Source organism: Nuphar pumila, chromosome 1 (assembly GCF_984573655.1).
Source record: "Nuphar pumila chromosome 1, dmNupPumi1.hap1.1, whole genome shotgun sequence".
NCBI classification, from domain to species: Eukaryota; Viridiplantae; Streptophyta; class Magnoliopsida; order Nymphaeales; family Nymphaeaceae; genus Nuphar; species Nuphar pumila.
In genome coordinates, this window is record NC_143249.1 from 165628097 (window position 1) to 165652621 (window position 24525).

Consider the following 24525-nt stretch of genomic DNA (forward strand, 5'->3'; position numbering starts at 1 on the left):
CGATCCGGACTCCCTACAGCACAACGTTCCTTGATGCTAGAGGGAACCCCCTGGGTCAAGATAATGCAACCCTCGCCATCCAACCATCACGACTCATCCCAAAAGTTTCAGCTTCTCATGGAGAGTTCGGAACTTCTGCAGTGACATTATATAAATGGGTTTACGCGTTGAAGGTAGCGCCATGACAATATTGATTCTAATGATTACTTGGGATTTGGACCAAAGTTCTATGGGTTAAGAGGCTTCATTTAGTAAATGCATTAGCAAATCCAACGCCATTGGCATTACTGTTTCCACCAGACCTACCGATGATGAAAATTAGGACGTGTATCTATCTAATAATGAAACAGGAAACTAGCTAAAAGTCAAAGTTGTTAATGCTTCTATCATTTGTATAGGAAAAAAAAAACATCCATGCATGCTGAGATCATTTTGATCACCAATTTTACAAATGCAGTCACTGCATGACAGGCGTTTAACCAAGGCCTCCTGCTGGTTGCCTGCGTGGAGGATCAGCCTTGGCACGAGATGGCCTGATTATACGATCAATCAGCCCATATTCCAGAGCCTCTTGAGCATTGAATCGCTTCATTCGACTAAGATCCTTGTGTATCTGCATCATCCAAATACAAGTGTGGATATAGAAGAGTTCAAATTCTAACATAGGTAACATGGAGACAAACAGATTAGTCAAGTGGTAAAAAATAAAGAATATATCCCACAGTTCATGATAGGGCTGCAGGTTTTGCAGTCAACTGAAAAATATTGTGTAAGGTACCTGATGCAATAGACGTCAAATCCCTGAACATCTGATGCTGAAAGGTCACTTGATTTTTATTATTTATGATCTATTGTTCAATGTAGTGATTTAGTATTTAATATAAGTGACGACTATGGGAACGGTGAAACCAAGTTACTTGTGCATGTGGAAACCACCAGTCTTGGCAGCAAAACAACAACAGTAAAGTGAAACAATTGAGTGAATTCCCTACTGCATAAGGCAATAGACTCAAGCATAGAGGCATTTACACAAGATGATCAGTGGATCTCTTTTCAGAAGAAAACAGTGTGGCCAATCCTGCAACAACTCATGAACTAATACTACCAATGAAGGTTTCTCTCATTCACATCTACATGGTTGCTAAATTCAGTTTCATCTACAAAAACGGTCCTCAATCTCATTCCTTCTCTTAAACTCAATTATGCACTCCAGCAATAGCAGATACCAAAAATTTGACTCAATACAAAACCAAGTCCTCTAATGCCTGAGCCTGAGAAAAACTCAGAAACCACATCAACAACATCATTAACAGGTAATATTACTTCCTCAATGTGAATCCCATTGTTGCTTGACTAGTTCTTGTAAGGCCCATCTAACCATTTTCCAAATCAATCAGATACCACATAGCATTTTGCAACATCAGGCTGCAACAAAACCATGTGTCTTGCACCATTCTTTACCATCCAGCACAGCATGCCATGGCCCCAACGTGCTTGTATCGGAATCAGATCAGGTCATGCTGAACATGAGCGTTTTTGCTCATGCTAACATCGTGGCCGTCTGTTTACATTTTGGATGAATGCCACGTAGTTTTGTTGACTTTTTAGCTTTTCAAAATACAAATCGGACGGCCACGATGTTGGCATGAGCAAAAACGCTCATGTTCAGCATGATCTGATCTGCTTCCGCTTGTATCATGGTCCTGTCACATGGGACCTGCATCTATTTCTCCTTAACCATTGCTGCCTCTATTTGCCTCAAAACTTTGGCCACCTCCATGACATAACAGAGATTGGGCTGCACCATGATAGAAAAGCAAGGTCTTTTCTCTTGAAGAGAAACATAACCAACAACCACTATGCAGATAATGAGCCATACCACAACAGGTGCATTGGTTCCATTCATCTAACTTCCATTTTCATATTCCAGTTAAACAGATACATAAGTGCATCACTTGACTACCCACTTAAACTTCGCCGGAACCAATATATGGGAACATCTATACATAATCAAAGGAAGCACTTAGGTGCAGTGGGAAGCCTGCTTGCTGGAAATTGTGTTTTGAACTAGGCAGTGCCTGCTTCCTAAACTGAAGGAAGCAGCCAGGAACTTGGCTAATGATATTATAGATGTGAATTTCATGAGATTGAGGTATCAATATGCCCAAATCAATGGTTTCTTAAATTTATTAACATTTGTTTAACATAGAAAGTACAATACATACTCCTAATGCTTATTTAGATGTGTGAACAAACCTTATAGAACATGCATTAACTTCTTAAATTTATTAACATTTGTTCAACATAGAAAGTACAGTAAATAGTCATAATGCTTATTTATATGTGTGAGCAAACCTTATAGAACATGCATTAATTTTTGCATAACTTTTTTCTTGCTATTTTTAGTACCTTGAAGTACAAAGTAAGAATATTGTTCACAAAGGTCATTCTTAAATCAAATAAATCATATATAATTACTATTTTTAGATGTTGCAAGTATGTTTTCATTATATTCTTTCACTCAAGTGATCTGAAGATTTCTTAATATAACTTATGGATTATGATTACTTTCACCATCACTTTGCACACAAATCCTATTTTTCTTCCCAAATTATTCTTCACCCTCCCCAACCCCTTCCCATTCATTTTTCATTATCGCTCCTCAAATCCTCTTAAAACTTAAATTTATCAGTTGTCACTTCCCGCCCCCAATTCCCATGTTGCTTCTTGCATTGGCAACTATTTACATGCCTCCCTCAAGTGATCTGAAGATTTCTTAATATAACTTATGGATTATGATTACTTTCACCATCGCTTTGCACACAAATCCTATTTTTCTTCCCAATTATTCTTCACCCTCCCCAACACCTTCCCATTCATTTTTCATTATCGCTCCTCAAATCCTCTTAAAACTTAAATTATCAGTTGTCACTTCCTGCCCCCAATTCCCATGCTGCTTCTTGCATTGGCAACTATTTACATGCCTCCCTCAAACAATCACAATTAGCTTCTTCACTTATTTAGCTTCTCCAGCCAAGTCATCCAGAGAGAGACTGAACTTTTATACATTATTATTGTTTGCCCCACCTCAATGGCAAGCCAGCAAAGAAACAATGTTTCTTATAAAGATTGGTTGTTACGGACTTTAATAATAAAGAGATCTTAAGTATTTGTAATTATTCAGAGAATAGCTTAGTGAAAGTTGTAAGGAAACAAGGTCCTTCGAAGATATTTACCAAAACAACAAAGTGGACACTCAAAAGAGTTCCACCAAAGCACCAAAAGAATAAACACAATCCACAAAATGAGCTCACAAACAAATACCCACTAAAAGGGCAAACACAAGGAATAAAAATAATACTTTATTGAAAGACTCATGCAAGAAACATACATATTGGGGGGGGGGGGGGTTGCCCCTTATTTATACACAAAGTTGGAGCTCCAAAAGGGAGAGTCGTTGGGAGTCCAACCCAACGACTCTAACTACTCGCATTCCAACTAAAAAACAAAAAGAAACATAACTAAACTAACCTAGTTACTATCCTAGTTATATATATATATATATATATATATATATATATATAACACTCTCCCTCAAACTTACGGTTTGATAACCGAAAGTTTGCCTAAGAGAAAGTGAAATCTAAGAGCAATGAGAGGTTTTGTGAAAAAGTCTATCAATTGATATTTTGAAGTAACATAGGAAAGATCAATGGTGCCACGTAGGTAATCCTTCGTACATAGTGACAGTTCATCTCAATGTGTTGGTTTCGTTTGTGGAAAGTCTAGTTGCTGGCGATGTAGATGAAACTTTTGTTGTCACATCATAGTCGTGATGCTCCATGAATTTGAACGCCTATATCAATCAACAATCTTCTCAGTCAGACCACTTCCATAGTGGTTGTAGCTATGACTCGGTATCATTTGAATTTTTTTGAGGCCATACAAAACCTTATTTAACCGAAGAACTTTTCTTTTAGGAATAATTATATCAAGCGGTGACTGCATATATACTTCAACTAATTTTTTATTTAGAAACGCATTCTTGACATCAATTTGATATATAGGCCATTTCTTTACAGAAGCAATGGCTACTACAATTCTAACTGTGGTCATCCAAGCAACTGAAAAAAAGGTTTCCTCATAATCTATTCCATACTTCTGAGAGTATCCCTTGGCAACTAACCCAACTTTGTATATTTCAAGAGTTTATTCACTCTTGGCTTTTATCTTATATACCCATTAACAATTTATGGGTTTCGTTCTTCAGGAAATATCTTGAACAGTCCAAGTATTCGCCTTTTCTAAAGCATCAAATTCTACTCTCATGGCTTTTACCCACTCAAAATGTTTCTTGGATTAAGCATATTTTGAGGGTTCTATATAAGAATGTAATAAATGCAATGTAAGCTTGATACTTACGCGAAAATGACTCATAGGACACAAATTTCTCTGAAGGTTTAGATACTCTAGATGACCTTCTAGTTTGTATTTCTAGATAGTTTTCATCATTCGTATATTTTTCTAGGGCACATGAATATTGAATATAGTCCTGATTTTGAGATTGTTCTTTACTTATCTCATTAACATAACATTTTTCTCCACTTACCATATCATTCTTGATATCCTGATCTTCATCACAATCACCAAACTTTGGAATTAAATCCAACAGAAATGAATACTCAGTTATTTCTTTAGGATTTTCAAATTCAAAGAATTTTTCCTTTTCTAAGAAAGACACATTTATTGAAACATATAATTTCTTATTTTTAAAATCAAATAATCCATAGCCTTTTTGGTTATTTGCATATCCCAAAAAGACACAAGAAATGGTACGAGGAGAAAGTTTATCATTTTTATCAGTGAAAACAAAACATTTGCACCCAAAAACTCTTAATTTGTAATAATCAGGAGTAAGTTTAAAAAGTTTCTCAACTGATGATATATTTTTCAAGGTGACAGATGGCATTCTGTTAATAAGATAAACTGCACTCAATGTGGTTTCGGCCCAAAACTCTTTAGGGACTTGATTTGAAATAAGTAAAGTTCTTGCGGTTTCCATGGTGTCTATATTTTCTTTCAGCCAAGCCATTTTGTTGTGAAGTGTAGGGACAAGATTTTTTATATGTAATACCATTCGATTCCAAGTAATCTTTAAAATCCTTTGATACAAATTCTCCTTCTCAATTAGTGTGAAAGATAGAGACATTGTTTTGAAATTTATTTTTGACCAATTTGTGAAATATTTGAAAATAAGAAGACTTCAGACTTGTGTTTGAGAAAATAAATCCATGTGTATCTAGTAAAATCATCAACAACGATGACATAATATGCAAACTCACCCTTAGATACAATAGGTGTTGGACACCAAATATCTGAATGCACTAACTCAAATGGTTGTGTAGAGACAAAAGCAGAGTTACAGGAAACGCCAAAAAAAGTGGGGAAGCGTGTTTCGGAAGTGCGAAACGTGGCGCTTCTGAAACGCACTGGGAAGCATAAATTTTTTTTTGGAAGCACGGTTCCCCCTTTTTTCATTTTTTTGTATTTTTATTTTTTTTCTCTTTTTTCGCTTCCGGTTCGCTTCCTAGGTCGCTTTCGGTTCACTTCCGAGACAATTCATGATTCGTTTCTAAGTCGCCCCACGCTTCCTAAAAGTTTGAAAGTCCCTCATTTTCCGCTTCCTCTTCTCGCTCCCGCTTCCTCGAATGGCAACTCTGGACAAAAGTTCTTTCTTGAAATGACAATCTTTTCATTTTGCCAAGAATACAATTTTCACACAAAATTTTCAAGATTACAAAAAAAAATTCATATTTAAAAAGTGTTAGATTTTGGATACATTAGAATGGCCAAGTCTTTTATACCATAAATCCAAATCCAGTTTCTGAATATTAAAACAAAAGGTATTCTTAGGTATTTTTAAAAAATCCATGTAGTATAAGCCTCCTTCTTTATGGCCTTTCTCAATCAGCTTCCCTGACTGGCAATCCAGAACTCGACAACCAATAGAAGAAAAAGAAACATTATACCATGGTCAGATAATTGGGATGCAGACAAAAGATTTAGGTTTAGCTTGAGAATATATCTAATTTTTTGAATACAAAAACCTTTTGAAATATTTTCAAAATTTTCGGTTCCCTTTATCTCAAGGGATGTCCCATAAGCAGTAAAAACATTTGACTCGCTTGAGTTACGACATTCAGATAGAATATCACCATTTGGTGTCATATGAAAATAGGCACCTAAGTTAAGAAGCCAAAGAGACTTACCAGGGTCAAAGATGCTAACAAAAGAGACTGACGCTCTAGTTGATGAAGCTTCTTTGAGTAGTGGTTGAAGAGCCTTTACAAGTCGAGTCAAGGACATTCTTGTGTAGCTTTGAACTCACTTGATTCTTATGCAAGCAAGGCTACATTATTCTCATAGGGTTTCTTCAATTTAGGGCAATAAGTCTTGACATGTCCTGGTTCACGGCAATAATAAATAATTATCTTCTTCTCAAACTCATTGCCTTATTTTTCATAGTTACCATTGTTGGATCTCCCATAATGTGGTGGTTTATAAGAATGGACATAGTTTTCTGGTCTAAACAAGGCTAAGACCGAATTATCATCTCTTTAGACGTCTTCTTTTTTACTCTATTTTCCTCCATACTTAGCTCTTCAATAGTATCCTCAATAAAAGGGATTTTTCCTCTATAAAGAAGAGCCGATTTAGTAGACTCAAATTTCAGTCTTAGACCATTGATGAATTGATAGAAATGCTTTGCATCAATTTGCTTTTAACGGAGTTCTATTTTTTCGAGATAATGCCATTGTGGCTCAAGAAGAGCCAACTCATTCCAAAGGTCAAACAACTCACTAAAGTATTCTCTAATATTTTTTCTCCTTGAGTCATAGTACGTACTTTGTCTTGCAAGTTGCAAATGTGAGCAATATCTTTAAGAGAATACATTCTCTTAAGATAGTCTCATGCTTTATTTGCATGTTCAAATTTAGCTAGACTGGAGCACTTCTTGATATCAACACTACTAATGAGCCAATACATAATCTTGGTATGCCCCATTATTCATTCTTTCCATTTTTTTCTCGTAAGTGACCATAGCCTTGATCTCTTCCGCCTCCATAAGAGGTACTTTTTCTCCTTCTATCTTAATAAGAATTAGTTTGGGCTTCAAATCTGACCCATCCACTAATCTCCATGATCATGCATAATATTTGCATGTCATTCATCTCTATTTATGTGTGATCCATGATAAAAAGTGCATTAAAAACCCATCTTTATTGTTGTTTTTGAGGTTTTGGTTTAAATAGAATTTTTGGAAAAACATCGCATTTTCTGATCCAGCCCTGCGTTTTGAGTGTTTTTATTAGTTTAGAGTTTTCTTAATTGTAGTTTAGTTAGGTTAGGCTTTAATTAACTAATTTTAGTTTGTTTCGGAATATTTAGTTTAGAAAAACATGTTTTCTAAGCAGAGACTATTTTGGAAATTTTTGAACAATCATTAGACACTTTTTGAAAAATGTGTTTTTAACCTAATTTTTGGATTTAAATAGGAGATTAAGAGGAGGGGGGTGTCTCCCACCTTGAAATTCACGCCCCCCTCTGTCTCTTCTCTCCTCTTGTTCTCCTTTCTTTCTCTCTCCCTCTCTCTGTTTTCCCAGACGGTTTCTTCTTCTTCTTCTTTCTTCCACTTCTCTTCTTCTTTTTCTTTCTTTCCTCTACCATGTTTCCTCGTTGGCGTCTTCTTCTTCTTCTATCAAGGGGTGCAGCGTGACCCACGCATATCGTGGAGAGGCCGCTCTTCTTCTCAATCCGTTTGTCGGAGGTGAGCCGTTCGGTAAGTCTCTTCTCCCTCGCTTCTTTATTTTTTCATATTTAATTAGAATTCAATTTAGTTAAATGCATCGAGTTTGTTTTAGCATGATTCATTGTTCGTTAAGCGCATATAGATTCGAATAGGACTCATATTAAGATAACATCTAGTTATTCATTTTTTTTTCTTTGGTGTTTTAGTTTAGTTTTTTTTAGCAAACACGCAGAGCAAATCTTGATTAGATCTGATCAGGATCGTTGAGAAAACCATCGTGTCCAGTACGATCACGCTAGTCGGCTGGAACCGAAACACCCAAACCGAGCCATTGGAACTAGGTCACATGGTTAAGTTGAACCGTGCATCGGTGAGAACTCAGATTCGGAGCAACCAAACTCAGCTCACACAGGTCTAGCACATACTCGGGTGACATTGCGTGTGTAGTAATGTTTAAAAGAAAAGGAAAAAAAGAGGGATAAGAGGGTCTTGACGTTTGTCCAGCTGGTGTGTTTGAGTCAAGTAGGCTAGTATTGCATGTAGGTCGGTTTATAAACAGATTTTTTAGTCTGCATTATGGTCGTGTAATTTATTTATTCATTTAGATGTCATAGTGTCATGGTTAGTAATTCTTGATTTCTTGCACAGTCGGGTATTTCTTTCGTTATTGATAGTTAGTAGCTTTTGTAAGGTTTGTTAATAATTAGTTTGTAGTTATTTTATTGTGGCATTTAGTTAGTTTAGATCATTTTAATCCATAGTGTATGGTTTTCTTGTTTTAAGTTGTTAGTTATTAATGTTAAAGTAGTTAGTAAATTCTTGATTCTTGTAATATCGTTAAGTTGTTAATAGTTGTCATCAATTAGTTCATAATTTGTTAAAGGTTGTTTTGCTATTTCGGCCTCTAGTGTAGTTAGTTTGTTTACCTTGTTTCAATTCTTGTTTGTTGAATTTTGTTGGGGAATCAAATAGTAGATTTTGTTTAGTTTTGTCTCTTTTTTGCTGTGTTTTGTGTTTTTATTTTGAAGGAAAATGTACAGATGTGCGGTCAGCCCCTTTTTGAGCCCTCGAAGTACCTTCTGAGGTCCCTTTAGGCCCTCAAAAGAGCCCCTCAGAGATCCCTCAGAAAGTCATTTATCAAACCATACAAAAGTGAACAAAGAGGCAAAGAAGGGTCACAAATAACAAAGGATTCGAAGCATTGAAGACCCTTTCTTTTATTTTTAGATTAGGGTTTATTTTACTTTATTCATTTAATTGGGTTTGTAATAAAGTCGTTATTCATTTGTTTAAAGTCCTTCGTAGAGGGTTGCACTCTTTTCCCTTATTCATTCAATTAATTGATTTTTTGGCAATAAAGTGTAGTTAGATTGTGTGCTTGAATACGAAGTATTTTTCCGTTCCCTGAGATTGACCTGGACTTCACCACTCGTGCGAGCCGGTTTTTATATTTTTGGTGTCGGGCTTTCACTTGATTTTATTTAAAAATATCGTTTTAAAAATCATTTTCCAAAACTTACACCACTCCACAACCCTTTCCCCCATATAATGCTTCATGATTGAAGACCATGTTACAAAGTTTGTGTCAATGAGCTTGATGGGTTTTAGGGTGACATTATCATTGTCATTCATGTTTACACGGGCTAAGAAAGAGAATAGAAGATTAAGAGGAAGAAAAAAAGAGAGGAGATAATAAGAAAAGAATCGCGAGCACTCCACCATCAAGAGAGTCTTTCCAATGAAGAGCACGAACACATGACCACTTCACTACCAAAAAAGCGCCTCTAATGAACAGCACAAACACATGAACACTTCACCACCAAGAGGGCACTACAATCTCACAAGCACTTAAATGGATTTTTCAAAAAAAAAATTATCTCTTCCAAATCTTGAGTAGCACTCTTACCAATACACCAAAAAATCAATTTGATTTCAAAGCTCTGATACCATGTAAAGAAACAAGGTTATTCGAAGATATTCACCAAAACAACAAAGTGGACACTCAAAAGAGTTCCACCAAAGCACCAAAAGAACATACACAAGTCATAAAATGACCTCACACACAAACACCCACTAAAGGGGCAAACACAAGGAATCAAAATAATATTTTATTGATCAAGACTCTTGCAAGAAACATACATATTGTGGTGGTTTTGCCCCCTATTTATACACAAAGTTGGAGCTCCAAAAGGGAGAGTCGCTGGACTTCCGACTCTATGGGTTGACTAGTCTCATCCCAACTAAAAAACAAAAAGGAACAAAACTAAACTAACCTAGTTACTATCCTATATATATATATAAAACAAAAGTTTAATACTTTCCTCTGACCACATTGAAATTCCAAACCAATGTGACAAGCTGAAAGTATATATGAGAACAAAAAAATTAAATGAACTCCATCAAGAGATATAGTATATACTATTTGACTTTGTAAAAAATTCGGACATAGACTGTTAAAACAAAAGCGAAGAGAAATTCAGTGAATTTTTCATCAGAAAGTCTAATGCATGATCTGCCATTCATAAAGGCAATTTGTAGCATAAAGGTGTGCCAAGAAGAGTGTTGTTACAGTTGCATTAGTCGGAAAAAATATTGAAAGAAAAGATAAAAATAAAAAAAGATAAATAAATTTTTCATCATAAGGTAAAAATATATACTATAACTTTATAAAATTGCAGGGAAATAGAACTCATACTTTCTCCACAGGTTGGCCAGTCTTTGCAGCTAGTTCTTGAAACAGATAGTCCCTGATTCTAAGGAGCTCATTGGCTTCATTTTGAATGTCATCGGCCTGTTGAAACAAAAAATAGAGACCACAGTAGATGCTAAGGGAATTATTGAGACAAAGTATGAATGGCTCCAACTCAGCAGATAAAAATTTCTTCAGACCTGACCACGAGCAGCCCCAGCAGGAGACTGCAATGCAATTCTTGATAGAGTCATGGCAAGGCGACTACCCTGTTTAATGAAGCATGACAAGGATAAAAAATAAAGGTGGTTTCCGAAATTTGATTTCCTAAAGTTTGCATAAAGGATTTCTCAAATAATAGTGGGACCTTTTCTCCAGCTACAAGAAGAAACCCTGCCATATTATAAGCATAGCCAACACACCTCGTGCCAACAGGACTTTTCAAGCTCTGTATGGTATCATATAATGCCATGCTGGGGGTTAACTGTCAAAAGCACCGAAGAAAAAAAGGAAAAGAAATCATTGATGAACATATGTCCATAATTTGATATCTTAAAAGAACCTGCTTAGCATAAACAAAAACTCACATCACCACCAGGACCATTGATATATAAGTACAGCTTTTCAGAAGACTCCAAACTATCTAGGTAGAGCATTGTAGCCAGTATCTGATTACTGAACTCCTCATCAATATGTTGCCCAATAAAGATGACACGCTCCCTGTACTGCAAGTAAAATTTTCCAAAGGTCTAAATTATCCTGCAACATGTAGCATCAAAGATATGTTCAACTGTGTGCTATTACTTACAAGTGCGTTCCACAAGTCAACCCATTGCCATGTACCTTCACCAGGAGTTCTGTAGGGTACTCTGGGTGTGCCTATTGGCATCATCCTAACACGTGCACGTGTTGCTTTCCTGTTTGTAAGACTGCTCCCAAATTCATAGTCAGATATCAATTTTTTTCTTTTCTTTTTTTGTGAGTCAGAGAAAGAGCAGGCACCATGTTTCAGCAAGTCCAAAGCAATTTACCAGAAAATAGGCAATCCAGGCAGATGCACACATATAAAGAAAATATTGGTTGCACCTAGCTACACCTTTCTTTCCACTAGAAACCATCCATTTTTCAAGTTTTCTTGATTTTTTTTATCAATCCCTATAGATACGATCTACATTAGTTTGTTCAGTCAAAAAATGCTTTGGATAATTTGACTGTTTTGTTTAAACAGTTTTTTAGAGCTTCAAAAATCAACAACTCAAAATGCACCAATAAAAATTTGTCTACACCAAAACTAGTCAATCCTAGTCAAACCACGTCAAATGGACTGTGAGGTCACATTGAACATATGAAGCATTTTTTCTGTTGAGAAGGAACATGCATGACTAGGAGCAAAGGTCACTTAATGGGCATCCCCTTCAGAGACATCGAACATATAAAGCTTGCAATCATAAGATTTTGCCACAGAGAATCGTACAGTCAAGTGTAGCCAATACCCTCCTCCAAACCACACACACACACAAACACCCACACAAACGCACGCATGCACGCACACACATGTTAAGATTAATTTATCCTTTTATATATATACATATAAATGTATATATGTATATTGTTAATTGTATATATATATATATATATTGTAATATATTGATTATATAAAGATATATATAATATATATTATTGGGACCAAGTCAAACAAGTTGACTTGCTCCCAACGGCTAGAATTCTAGCCGTTGGGAGGTCCCTCCCTCTTACTTGAGAGGACTCTTTCTCTCCTCTCTTTCTCTATTCTTCCTCTCTTTCTTCTCTATAAATAGGGGTGGGTGTGTCTTGTAAGGTGAGAGTGATGGGTACTTTTAGGTTTTCTGTGTTTTTTAGTGTATTGTAGTGAGACCCTTATGTATTTATTTCTTTTACGTATTTTATTATTCATTATGAATGAAATCACTTATTCATATTTGTATCAAGTTTTTATATTGTTAGTATTCAAATACATTTTGATTGGCATTTGGACTATAATTTAGAATGTCTTGGGTTTCGTGTTATTTCGTTACATGGTATCAGAGCAAGGCATCTTGGTCTTGGCATCTTGTTTGTGTTTGTGCTTCAAAAAAAATATTTGAATTGATGTTCGGTTTGGACTCAAGATTCTCGTATTCCGATATGTTTCTTTGGATTATGTACTTTAAATTTTTATGGTATATATTTAAAAAGTGTATTTAAAATATTGTGGCTATTTATTAAAAATGAATATGTTTTCAAATTAATTAAAATAAAAATTTGTGAAAATTATTGTCTTTTGACATATGTTTTTGCATAAGAATGTTTACTTGCAATATATATATTTAGATTATATATATATATATATATATTTGAAAATATCGTAATGATCATTGGTGACTTTATGCACATATCAAAGCATGTTCTTTAAATTTTATGTGGTGCTTTCATTGAGATGTGCTACTTAAGAATTTTTTTTGTATGCGTTCATTAGTCATGACATGGATGGTTTGTAAGATCTCATGAGATTGCTCCATCGGCATATCTACATATTCGTGTGTCGTACACATAAACCTATGCATGTTTTTTATGTGCCATTAATGATTATGTGCCATTTCAAATTTGTTGTTTGGTATTTTAGACGTGTTATCAAATTAATTGAAATTAGTATTTTCTCTTAAAATGAGTTATCGTTCTATTGGTTCTTACATAAGCATGATAATTTAAAAATATTTTTTTTTAGTATGTTAGTATCTTTATGATTATTTGTGTATTTTCCTATGCATATCTTATGTGATCCTTTAAAAGCTTTTATATAGGATATGTGGCTTTAAAGTTATTAGATTATTGTATAGACATGAAATTTTTAGCTCGTTGTGAGTATTCATGATTAGTTGTGTTTATGTATGCTCTTGGTTTTCTCTATGGTTCTTTGAAAAATCTCTATATAGCTTGCTTGTATTGGCTATGCTAATTCTTCATTGTTATTTATGTAATCTTGTTTTGTGAAAAAATATCAATTGCCATCTTGTTTGCATATGATTGCATCAATTAACATCTTGTTGTGCACATTATTGTACTATATTCATTCTAAGTTTTTTTAATTTGATTTGAAACTTTGTCTTTTAAAATTGGTTCTTTTATATGAACTCACTTATTTAGAAATTGATTTTTGTGAGTATTTATTGTCTTCTCATAGCATTAGTTTTTTCCATCATATAATTTTATATGATGCATCATTTCTTTTGGTGTTCTTGTTGTTGGGATAAAGTTAGCAGTTGAGGTAAGTTATGTGTGCACCTTAAATCATCCTGTCAATTTGAAATTATCAAAGTTTATGAACATTGTATTGACACATGTCTTAGATCTAATTGATAGTTGGTTGGCCTTTAGATCCATATTGGCTTTGTTTAAACCAGAGATGTTTGTTGGGGTAATTTGTGTGCACCTTGTTTTTTTGTCAGTTTAGACTATCGGTTTATAGTTCTGCTTTAACTGACAATTGTTTGATCTCTGGTTTTATGAGTGTTATATCACTCATTTATTTATTTGGCCATTATTATTATGTTGGATGCTCATAATTATGTTTATCTGGGATGGCTATCTATTTTTGAAACCATGGTGTTTCAAAAGATTGTTAAAATTGATATCTTTATTCTTTTTTATGACATTAGTTTGTTTTCATTACAAGCTCTTTAAACTTGTGTGTTGTCTTCTATTACGTCTCATATTTAAGTGTTGTTTTATATAGACAATAGATGTTTTTCAATTGTGATGAGTTATGTGCACCCATTGGTTATGCTCTTGTTCTAGTCGCCAATACACTTGTTTTAAGTGTCACTTTATAAGATGTTGATTGGTTATTCACACTTTTTTTGTGTTTTTAGCCCATTAGTGACATTGTGATTATGTTCTTGTTTTAATCATTGATACACTTTTTTTAAGTGTCATTTTATGTAGACAAGAGATGTTGGTTATTCACACTTTGTGTGTGTGTGTGTTTTGTCATTAGTGGCATTGTGATTATGCTCTTGTTCTAGTCGTTGATACTTGCTTTAAGTGTCATTTTATGTAGACAAGAGATGTTGGTTATTCACACTCTTTTTATGTTCTTGTTGCCCATTAGTGGCATTGTGATTATGCTTTTGTTCTAGTAGCTGATACACTTGAATTTTGAGGTTTGGATATCTAGTGAGGTGATTGCTTGTGGTGGTCGAACTATTGTTGAGATTTGCAAATATCATTCATCGTGTTATGTGGGATTTTTAAATATCTCCATAAAATTTCTAAACTTTTACTACTCATTTGCCCTTGTATGGGAAATGGTTATTGAAATATTTTCATTGAATATGCTTTAATTGCATTTGTTCCATGATTGGTTGTCTTACGTGATTTACATCATGATATGCCTTAGTTGCATGGAATGCTATATTTTGAGTGTATTTCTATTGTTGGGATTTAAATTGTTATGATCGGTTTGAGACAATACTTGTCATTATTACAAAATATCTCTTGTTAAGTTTTGTACGTGAGATTTTCGAAGTTCCCTATTATTTCTGTTGTGCATTTAACATGGCTACTTGTTTTGAAAAACCCTTCTTTATGAATACTTTTTGTGTGGGTTAAACTCCTTTGAGTTATTTATTCATGATATTGATGTTTGAAAATCCATATTTCATGCCTTTTATGCATTAATGTGTTTTTCATGATAGATGTGTGTATTAACTTTGAATAATGCATGTTTTCATGAATGTTATGAGTTTATCTTTGAGATATTTTATGCATGCATCTCTACTTTTGATAATATGTAATTATGTTCTCTTATAAATTAAGAACTATAATTTCTGAAAATTTTATATTGAGGTGAGACTCAATGAATATTGTGTTTGAAAATTTAATGACTTTTTTAAATTTGATGTCGAAAAATTTACTTTCTATTATAAGATTTTTTGAAAAAAAAACTAAATTTTCTTATTAAATAAATATTGTATTTTTGACGTGCTTGGTCATCCTCTCTCCATAATATATATATATATATATATATATATATATATATATATATATATATATATATATATATATATATATATATAGCTAATTTTGAAATCTTATTTTGGTTTATGATATATATATGTGTATAGTTGGAATGCTTTGTTAGCTCTATTTACAGGTTCTCAAGTAGCGATAATATTGAAAATTCTAAAGACCCTTTGTATAATGGAGCATATGATTGAAGATAAAGAAGCACACTTGAACGAAGCAATGAATGGAAGCACCCGATGAAGTCAAATGACAAACTTTTATGTCATGGGTTCTTTCTTTGTATTTGCAAACTTATCGTGAGATAGTGTAAGTTTGAGTGAGAGTGTTAAGATTAATGTGTCCTTTATATATATATATATATATATATATATATATATATATATATATATATATATATATACCAGAGTTACCAAAAGCTTCTTAGATAAGTGAGAAGCCCACTTCCCGGAAACTCGCTTTCGAAACTTGATGGGAATCTCGATTCTGCCACGCTTCTCTTATGCTTTTCACATGCTTCATTTATTCTTCTTATATGTTCTCTCACTCTACTTTTCATGTTTTTATGCGTTTCTTCTCACGCTTCTCACTCACTTCTATGTGTTTTCTCTAAATTGGCAGCCTAATTTTCAGATTTTATTAAAAATTTAATTTACATTAAAAAATCATGAAATTTAAGAATAATCACTTTTATTTTAGTTTTTATTTGCATTCTATTTTTATTCCCATTAAATTCTTATATTATTGTTTTTTATTTCTCGCTTCCCACTTCCTATACATTTTAAAATGTATCGCTTCTCGCTTTCCTGCTTCCACTTCCTAGTATGGCAACCTTGGCATATATGTATATGTTCATATATATATATATATATATATATATATATATATATATTATTGGGACCAAATCAAACTAGTTTCCTACCGGCTAGAATTCTAGCCATTGGGAGGTCCCTCCCTCTTACTTGAGAGGACTCTTTCTCTATAAATGGCAGTGGATGTAGACCTTGTAAGGTGAGGAAGTGATGGATAGTTTTACGTTTTTTGTGTGTTTTCAGTGTATTGTAGTGAGGCCCTTATGTATTTATTTCTTTTATGTATTTATTATTCATTACTAATGAAATCATTTATTCATACAACTTGTATCAAGTTTTTATAATTGTTAGTATTCATATACATTTTGATTGACATTTAAACTATAATTTGGAATGTCTTGGGTTCTGTGCTATTTTGTTACAACACACACATACAATGACTATGATACTCACAACCATCAAATAGTATATATAAGAGCATCATATTACAAATTTTCAGCTACTTTTAAACATATGATAGTCTTTGGATAATAACCTAATTAACTTAATGGATAGAGATGGAGTTTATATTCCTTTAACTTCAACATTCACCAGAGGCTAATGTTCTTAACTTTGTAATCATATATATGGAAAGGAGAACTATAAAAAACAAATAACGCACACATTTTTTATGCTTATGGTAGAAGATGACTATTGCCCCGAGTGCACGACCGTTGCACGTGTGTGCCATGGCACAACCATGCTCTCTTTTTCGCTTATGTAAGCCCTATACAACCTTAAGGACCTGAATGGCTCACACAAGCCATGATGGCCTTATAAATAGCTTAGGGGAGACGTGGTGCCAAGAGCTTTGTGCCAACGAGTGCCCATGTTGCCACCTCATGGCTAGGGGGAACCTCTTGGAATTTTTATGGTTACCCAAGTGTTTTTGGAGTTCCTCTTATCCTTGGAGAGTCAACACCCATAACATCTTTAGAGGGGGACTCGTTGGTAGGTAGAGCTCTCCTCGAAAGCCCATTCTTCCAAGACCATCCCACCTCACATTGCCCCACAGTGAGTCTATCGTGCCACCTCATGTGCCACGCCTGTAAGTGCCGCTTGGCCAACTTATGATTAAAAGTTGCATTTCTTAAACATTGTGCCTTCGCTCCATTGGTTGCTTGTTTGGTGCCTTGTTGCATCATCTTGTTTGCTTGCTTGTTTGCCTACAGGTTGCACGTGTTTATTGGTGATTGCCTCCCACACCGCTTGCCTCTGTGGCTTCGCGTGTGGCCGTCCCTACCAAGGTTGTTGCTTGCCCATGAGTCTCTAGCCTCGTTGGGCCTCCCAAGTGTTGTGAGCACTGATTGGGCATCCGCTCCCATGCGGTAGCCTTAAAGAGTTGCCTCTCACACGTCGCTTTCGTTCATTGGTGTCGTCTCCTGACGCACCGCCTTGCGTTACTTTGATTCACGTCCACGTCCCGCTTTCACTCCACAGACTTGCCTAGTCTGCATCCTAGGCGCCGCAAGGTTCTTAGCAAAAAGACTGACAACTGGTACCAGAGCCATCGTCTGTTGCTACCATGTCCTCAGACGAAGACTTCATCCATGTCAGGCAAAGCAAGAAGGGAGCATCCTCTAGTTTCTCGGGAGTGACTCAAAGCTCCCAGCTCCCTCCGATACCTCCTCCTACGACTAGTCCCCCGAATCTCTCTGTCGAGTTCACGACAGAAGCCTCGCTCGAAGGTCGCTTGATTCAGGTAGAAATGGTCATAGCTCGAATTGATGGTACTCTGAACGTGGTTGGAAGAACCATTGCTAACATTGGGGAACAACATCAAATCTTAGAACATGATGTACAACCCAACCTTGATGTGTTCCAGGAGGTGCAAGCTAGGGTGACCGAACTTGTGCCTATCTGTGACCAAGTAAGGGAATTGCTCTCCCTACTCACTGTTCGAGAACAACAGAGCGATCTCATGCCGTTGCTTGAAGAAATGCCCCAACTACAGGAATGTGTCACCGAGTTGGAAGAGAAGAACATCCAACTCTCTACTACCACAGATGCTTTTGAACGCCTCTTGCAATATGGCCTTGCCCAAGGTGGAGTTCAGGAAGGTCACCAAAGAAAGCTCCCCGACCCTTAAAAGTATATCGGTGCTCGGAATGTGAAAGAGTTAGAGAACTTCCTTCGGAAAGTGGAACGTTACATGAAAGTGGCTCAAATCTGAAATATTGAAGTTAAGATCGATACCGTCGTGTCGTTTTTCTCAGGTTACGGCACTCTCTAGTGGCACCGACGCAACAAAGACATCGACCGTGGGCTAATTGAAATTGACACTTAGGAAGACTTCAAAGCAGAGCTGAGAAGTCACTTCTTGCCCACCAATGCAAAGTTCGAGTCACGTGCCAAGCTAATGGCCCTTCGACACACTGACCCGTTCAGGACTATGTTAAGGCTTTCGCTAGCCTTATGCTGGACATCGCTGATATGCCAGAAAAAGATCAATTGTTCCATTTCATACATGGCTTGCAGCCATGGGCGAAACAAGAGATCTAGAGGCAACGCCCGCAAAATGTGGCAGACGCCATCACTACCGCAGAGCAACTTATTGTCTACCACAAGAATGAACGTCAGAATGATAATCGTGGTAAGTCAAATGCACCCCGCTATCAGAATAATGACAAATGTTCCCATGAGCATAAAAAGGGAGACAGAGTGAGGCATAAGGGACCTAAACGGGACGCTAAGCAGGAGTCCTACTGCCCTTCTCATAAGCGTGATGATGGTCATCACACTAAGGGCAAGTCCAATCACTCAGGACATCCACAACGACCCAGTTCTCCTTGCCTTATTTGCAGTGCTATGCATTGGATAGTTGATTGCCCTAAGCGCATGGATCGTCGAGCCAACGTCAATGCAGCTCAGATCGAAGGAGATCGTGAAGAACTGGAGATGGGGGCCTTCAGATGCTTAATGCACTTCGAGGAGTCGTGTCGCCTCCTCAACCTCCTGTCAGTAAGGAATTAATGTACTTTGATGTGTACATCAATGGCAAAACCACCAGGGCATAGGTGGACACTGGCACTACTCACAACTTTGTTTCTCCTAACGAAACTATCTGGCTTGGCCTCAAGGCCAAAAGAAAGGAAAGCTGAATGAAAGCGGTGAACTCAGAGGCTAAGCCCATCCTTGGTCAGGCAAAGGATGTAGCTATTCAGATTGGCACATGGAAAGGCTTCACCAACTTCTCGGTGACGCCCCTCGATGACTTTAGAGCCATCATCGAGATGGAGTTCCTACATGCCCACAAGGTTGTTCTCATGCCGCACTTGAACGTGGTAAGCATAATGGTTGAGTCGTCCCCATGCATGGTCTCGGCTTACTCCTCAAGCAGTGGCAAGATGCCTATGGTGTCAGCTCTACAGTTGAAGAAAGGCCTCAAGAAGGGGGATGAGACCTTCTTAGTGGCCATCAAGGAAGAAGATTTGCCTGTTGGACAGTCTGCTGAGGTGGTTTGTCATTATGCTGGAATGACTTAGCTTTCTGATCATTCTTGTTGGGGATTTGAGCTTCCTGAACCATAACTGTAAGCCTTTCTATTACCCCTGTGATGGTACTTGATGTTGTTCGAATTAGCAAAGTAAGTGAAATGGGTTTTCTTTTTCTAATCCTGTTGATTATTGCTTTTGGCAAGGGTGATGCCCTCGTAAACCCCATTTTCCATGCCCATTTCGAGCCATTTAGCTCACTCTATTAGCTCGATGAAGGTTCTTGATAGTGAAGTTGAGATAAGACTTCTCAATGGTTGTGAGAAGTTATTCAAGATAATTTAGAGTGAGTGCTCCTCCGAGATTGAATTTCTCATTTTATTGTAGGTACCCCTCCACCTGTGGATGAAGTTCCTGCCTTTCTCATTATCTTATTGCTTCAGGTTGCAGAGGTGATTCAGGTTTGGCAGTGCTTCGGTGTTGAATATGAATCGCTCAATAAAAAGATTAACCACATTGTCAAACTCTTTCAATTCGATGGGATTATTGTGGTCTAAATACCACTTAGCAGTTGTACCCTCTAGGCTTTGTGGGAAACATCGAAAGAGAGCGTGATTGTCTCTTCTGAACTTGATGCACTCAGCGAAAAACATTGCAAGATGGGCTTTTGGGATCGCCAGTCCCATCAAATTTAATAAATTTTTTAGGGAGATCTTCGAGATTGTCATCCCCTTCCAAGCCATTATAGAAGTCTTCACTCGTGTAGACTTTCTTGCCCTTGTCACGGGCTTGCAAATCCTTGACCATCCTGGTCATCTCCTTGAGTTGTGTTTGAACTGAGTCATCCATAGACTGATCTTTTAGCTTGTTGGTTGACTCGTGCCCTTGAGTCAATTTCTAAAATGACTATTGAGTCTGAATGAAAGCTTCTTGCTCTTCATCGCTATCGCTTATCGATTCGGCTTCATCAAAAGTATCTTTGTGTTGAGCATGTTTCTTTGAGATCTTCATATGCTTTTTCACAGTGTGACCCTTGGCTTTCTTTTTGCTGGGGATTTTGCCTGAACTGGCCCCAGCCTGCTCAACCACCATCTTACTAATCATTTTCTGAAATAATGAGTACATATGCGGATCAATGTCATCATTGGCTTGCTGATTCTGATCTCTGGCAGATCGCAAAGAGGTCATTTCTTGCTCGGGTGTGGAAGAGTAACTGATATACTGGACGGGTGCGGTCTTCTTGTCGAACTTTGTCTGAGCCATGTGAAATCGCGAGTGCTCTCTTGGGAATAAGATATATGATTAGATTCGGAGGATGATTTGGATGAAAATGAATAGAGGGAAAATATTTGGTGAGAATCAAGTCAACAATTTGAAGGATATCCCATTACCAGGGATCGGGTCGTCACTGAAATTGTGACAATTGCGCTATTCTTAATGACAGAAGTGAGCAACTAAGATGTGCCTTGTTACTTAGGCGAGGTCATCAAACCATGATAGAGTGAAAATTTATTGAAAGAAAATGATTTTATTGATAATGAACTTGACAAAGAGGGGGTGGACAAACAATTAGATCGAACTCTAGCACAATGTCTGATAATATTCGAGTATCAATATGCTTCTGCGTCTACGAGAACTGCCTGACACATCGCTATAGCTAGTAATAGATGAAAAAAAATGGTCTGAGTAACTTGAGTCGCTTGCCATACGCATAACTGTATTGAGAGGGTGACTCTTGATGGTCAAAGTAGTCTCACACGATTTTTTCTTCATGGTGGTTCTCGATCAAGAATCTGTATCGAGGAATAGGTAGTGCCTCCTTGTTATTATATCTGAAAGAACTTGCTGAAGTTGGCACATGCTGGAAGAACCAAGACTGCAATGCGTAGATATACCCTTCTACTAAGATCGAATCTTTAAGCGTGAAATAGGTCAATCCATAATACAAGAAGGCAACTGTGGCTATGGTGATCGAGAGATGGTTGGTCTGCCGACTTCTCTATCTTTACAAAATTTGCATTGTTTTGATGTCAACATAGTTATGTCCATCGTGGAATAAGGCTAATCCTACTATGCACAAGACCACTGCATGTTGAATCCTTTCTCGCGTTGCTTTGGATAAGGAATTGACTTCTTTAAATGCCCATACTGTCGGTATAACTCAAACAAGTCGACACACTAACTCTCATATACTTCTATCAGTGGCCATGATCTATGTTCAATCATCCAGGCTAAAGCGTCTCGGGAGTCGAGTCCCTTGACGTTGATCAGAAACTGTTGCTCTAATGGATCTTTTGGTTGACTAGCTGACTCAGGTAGACCCATAATATCTGAAAATTCATCCAGTAGTAGAGTCATCTCTCCCTATGAGAACCAGAAGGTACAAGTGCATGGATTCCATTGCTCTGTCAGTGCTTGAATTAAATTGCCATTGACGATATGCTTTTCCACTATCACTGCCAACTCTAATCCTTAGTCGCTTAAATGATCCGAGAATATACAGAAAAAGTTTTTGAGCTAGAAATAATGCCACCGGGAAAGAAAAGGTCTGGTGTTCAGAGTTTGATGTTCAGGGAGACCTTGTTGCACCTCATAAGAGATATGACCCTTGGGAAAGACGAAATAAAGATGACTGGATGCCATCATGATAGACTAAAATAAAGAGAAAATCAGGACCAGACTTGGAGAATATACAAGAAAAAAAATGCAAGCAAGATCAAAACAAGGCTGAAAATTCAAGATCCAAAGGAACGGAAGGATGGAAATCACCTGAAGTTTTAAAGAAAAATAGAGAATTTGGAAAAAAATTGTCTAGGGTTCGATAAAATCTTTGTAAAAATAAAAGAGAATGTAAGGTAATACAAGAAAAATAAATGGAAAATAGCAGAGATACATTTGCACATCATGCACAAACAAGTATGCACATATATCATTTCCTAAATGGCTGACTCTAAATGCATAAATTTTGAAATAGTTGTAGGACCCTAACCCTAACTCTAAGGCTTAGATCATCTGTGTACAATCATGCTATGCCGATATACTTGAGCCAAAACTTGATGTACGTGGCATAAAAATAATTTCTCTGATTATAAGCTCGTGTTTTCCAACATCCTTGAGCTCCTGCCGATATACTTTGAAATATAGCCCTTAGTACGTGGTAAGGAGAAATCAACCCAAATAAGTGGCCCAGTTGTGAGGCTTTGTCTTGAACTATGGTTCTAGAAGAAAGCCCAGCAATGTGGTAGCCACGTAAAAATAGATGGGGTTGGTTTTTAAAAATGATCAACATGCAAGGAAAACAGAATGCTCTAATGACCTAAAGAAGTAGGATTTTGAAAATTTTAAGAAGCAAACAATGTTTTTAATCAGATCCTAGATTGAGGAGGATTGTATGGGACCTAAGTTTATGTGAGCATAAATAATGCATCCTCAATCGGTCCTACCAAACCATGCCTAAGTCTACATGCAATCCATGTCATCTGGGTTTGATTCTAGGCTCCTAGGTTCACATGAAATAGAGCTGACACTGTAGAACACAATTTTGACAAGTTAATAGAACAAAGCACTAGATTGATCAGGCAAAGATAAGTCCCATCACTGTCGTCAAACATGTTATCATTGCAAAATTTTACTTTTACAAGTCAAACTGACCTTTTGAAAAAGTTTTGAAATTTTCTCGCCTCCATTTTAAAATATGGTAAAATTCTGAGGAATGGGACTCGCCTGTCGGTATGAGGTTCAATCGTTCCTGGTGTCATAACCAGGGGTAATCAAATCAAGGATCAATATAGTGCTTGGCTTTGCTTAACTGTCTAAATCATTATTCTACAGAAATGTTTTTTGAAATAAAGGAATATAAAGCCATGGGAGTTGACCAAATGAAAAATACTGATTTAAAACCCAGGTTTTTTAAATTGATTTCAAAATAAAGGTTTTAAAATCAAATTTGGCTTTGATATTTTGAAAATAAGAGTGTTGGATCTCAAAAATGACATGCAATGACATAAAATACAATGAAATGATATGAAATAACCTAAAATGATATGAAATGATATGAAATGACATGCGAGATATGAACCCTGGATGAGGGATTTAAAGTCCCAGACCCATGACAAAGACAAGGAATTGACAATTCCTGTCTGAGGATGAGAATTGATAATTGAACATCAGATTTGATATTGGATTCGATCCAAATATTAATTAGATCTTGGATATAGCTAAAATTTTTAGGAAAAGAATTGATTTGAGCTCAGATTGGCGCTTATACCAGCTTTGAAAATGATAAAATTGATGTTTTGAATAAAATAATCTGATAAATGATTTTGCCCCTGTAGAGCATAAAGTGATACTGGAGAATGAGATTTGAACTAGTTTCAACTGGTTTAAACTGAATCCTAGGGTTTCTAAACTCAGAGAAACTAAAAAGACACTGACTCAACTAAACTCCTACATTGAATGATTGAGAAATGATATAATTCTCAGAGAAATGGACACTAGAATGAAGTAGATCATGAAAATGTACTGAGTTTCAGCTAAAATAAAGGTAAAAAATACTGAGGTGAACTAAATCTGGAGCTCAGACACTAGCTAGACTGACAAGACTTACCTCAATTTCAGCTAAAATGAGCTTAAATGGACTAAAGTGAGCTCTAAGACTATGGAAAACAGATCTGAACTGGATCTGAACTACTTGAACTTCTG

At 36.3% G+C, this 24525-nt stretch overlaps 1 protein-coding gene across 3 annotated transcripts; it reads right to left on the reverse strand.

Moving 5' to 3' along the window:
- Positions 1-387: 387 nt before the first annotated feature.
- On the reverse strand, positions 388-11427 carry LOC149851196 (ATP-dependent Clp protease proteolytic subunit-related protein 2, chloroplastic-like). Of its 3 annotated transcripts, XM_090014040.1 has the most exons (4): positions 11308-11424; positions 11087-11224; positions 10922-10983; positions 388-613 (listed from the first exon to the last, which is right to left on the reverse strand). In XM_090014040.1, the coding sequence occupies exons 1-4, from the start codon at positions 11389-11391 to the stop codon at positions 589-591; spliced, it is 309 nt and encodes a 102-aa protein (XP_089870166.1). In that variant the 5' UTR covers positions 11392-11424; the 3' UTR covers positions 388-588. The 3 variants fall into 3 exon arrangements, 2 of the variants coding, with proteins under 2 accessions (XP_089870166.1, XP_089870159.1); XM_090014033.1 differs by lacking the exon at positions 10922-10983; XR_016433303.1 differs by lacking the exons at positions 10922-10983; positions 11087-11224 and having other exon boundaries at positions 11308-11427.
- Between the last annotated feature and the right edge of the window lie 13098 nt (positions 11428-24525).

Excerpts from the sequence above, each read along its gene's own strand:
- LOC149851196 (XM_090014033.1), bottom strand. The coding sequence starts at position 11,391 with ATGATGCCAATAGGCACACCCAGAGTACCCTACAGAACTCCTGGTGAA. Across the intron at positions 11,225-11,307 it reads TTGACTTGTGGAACGCACTT|TACAGGGAGCGTGTCATCTT; the intron begins GTAAGTAATAGC and ends TTTTACTTGCAG. Across the intron at positions 614-11,086 it reads TCAATGGTCCTGGTGGTGAT|ATACACAAGGATCTTAGTCG; the intron begins GTGAGTTTTTGT and ends TGGATGATGCAG.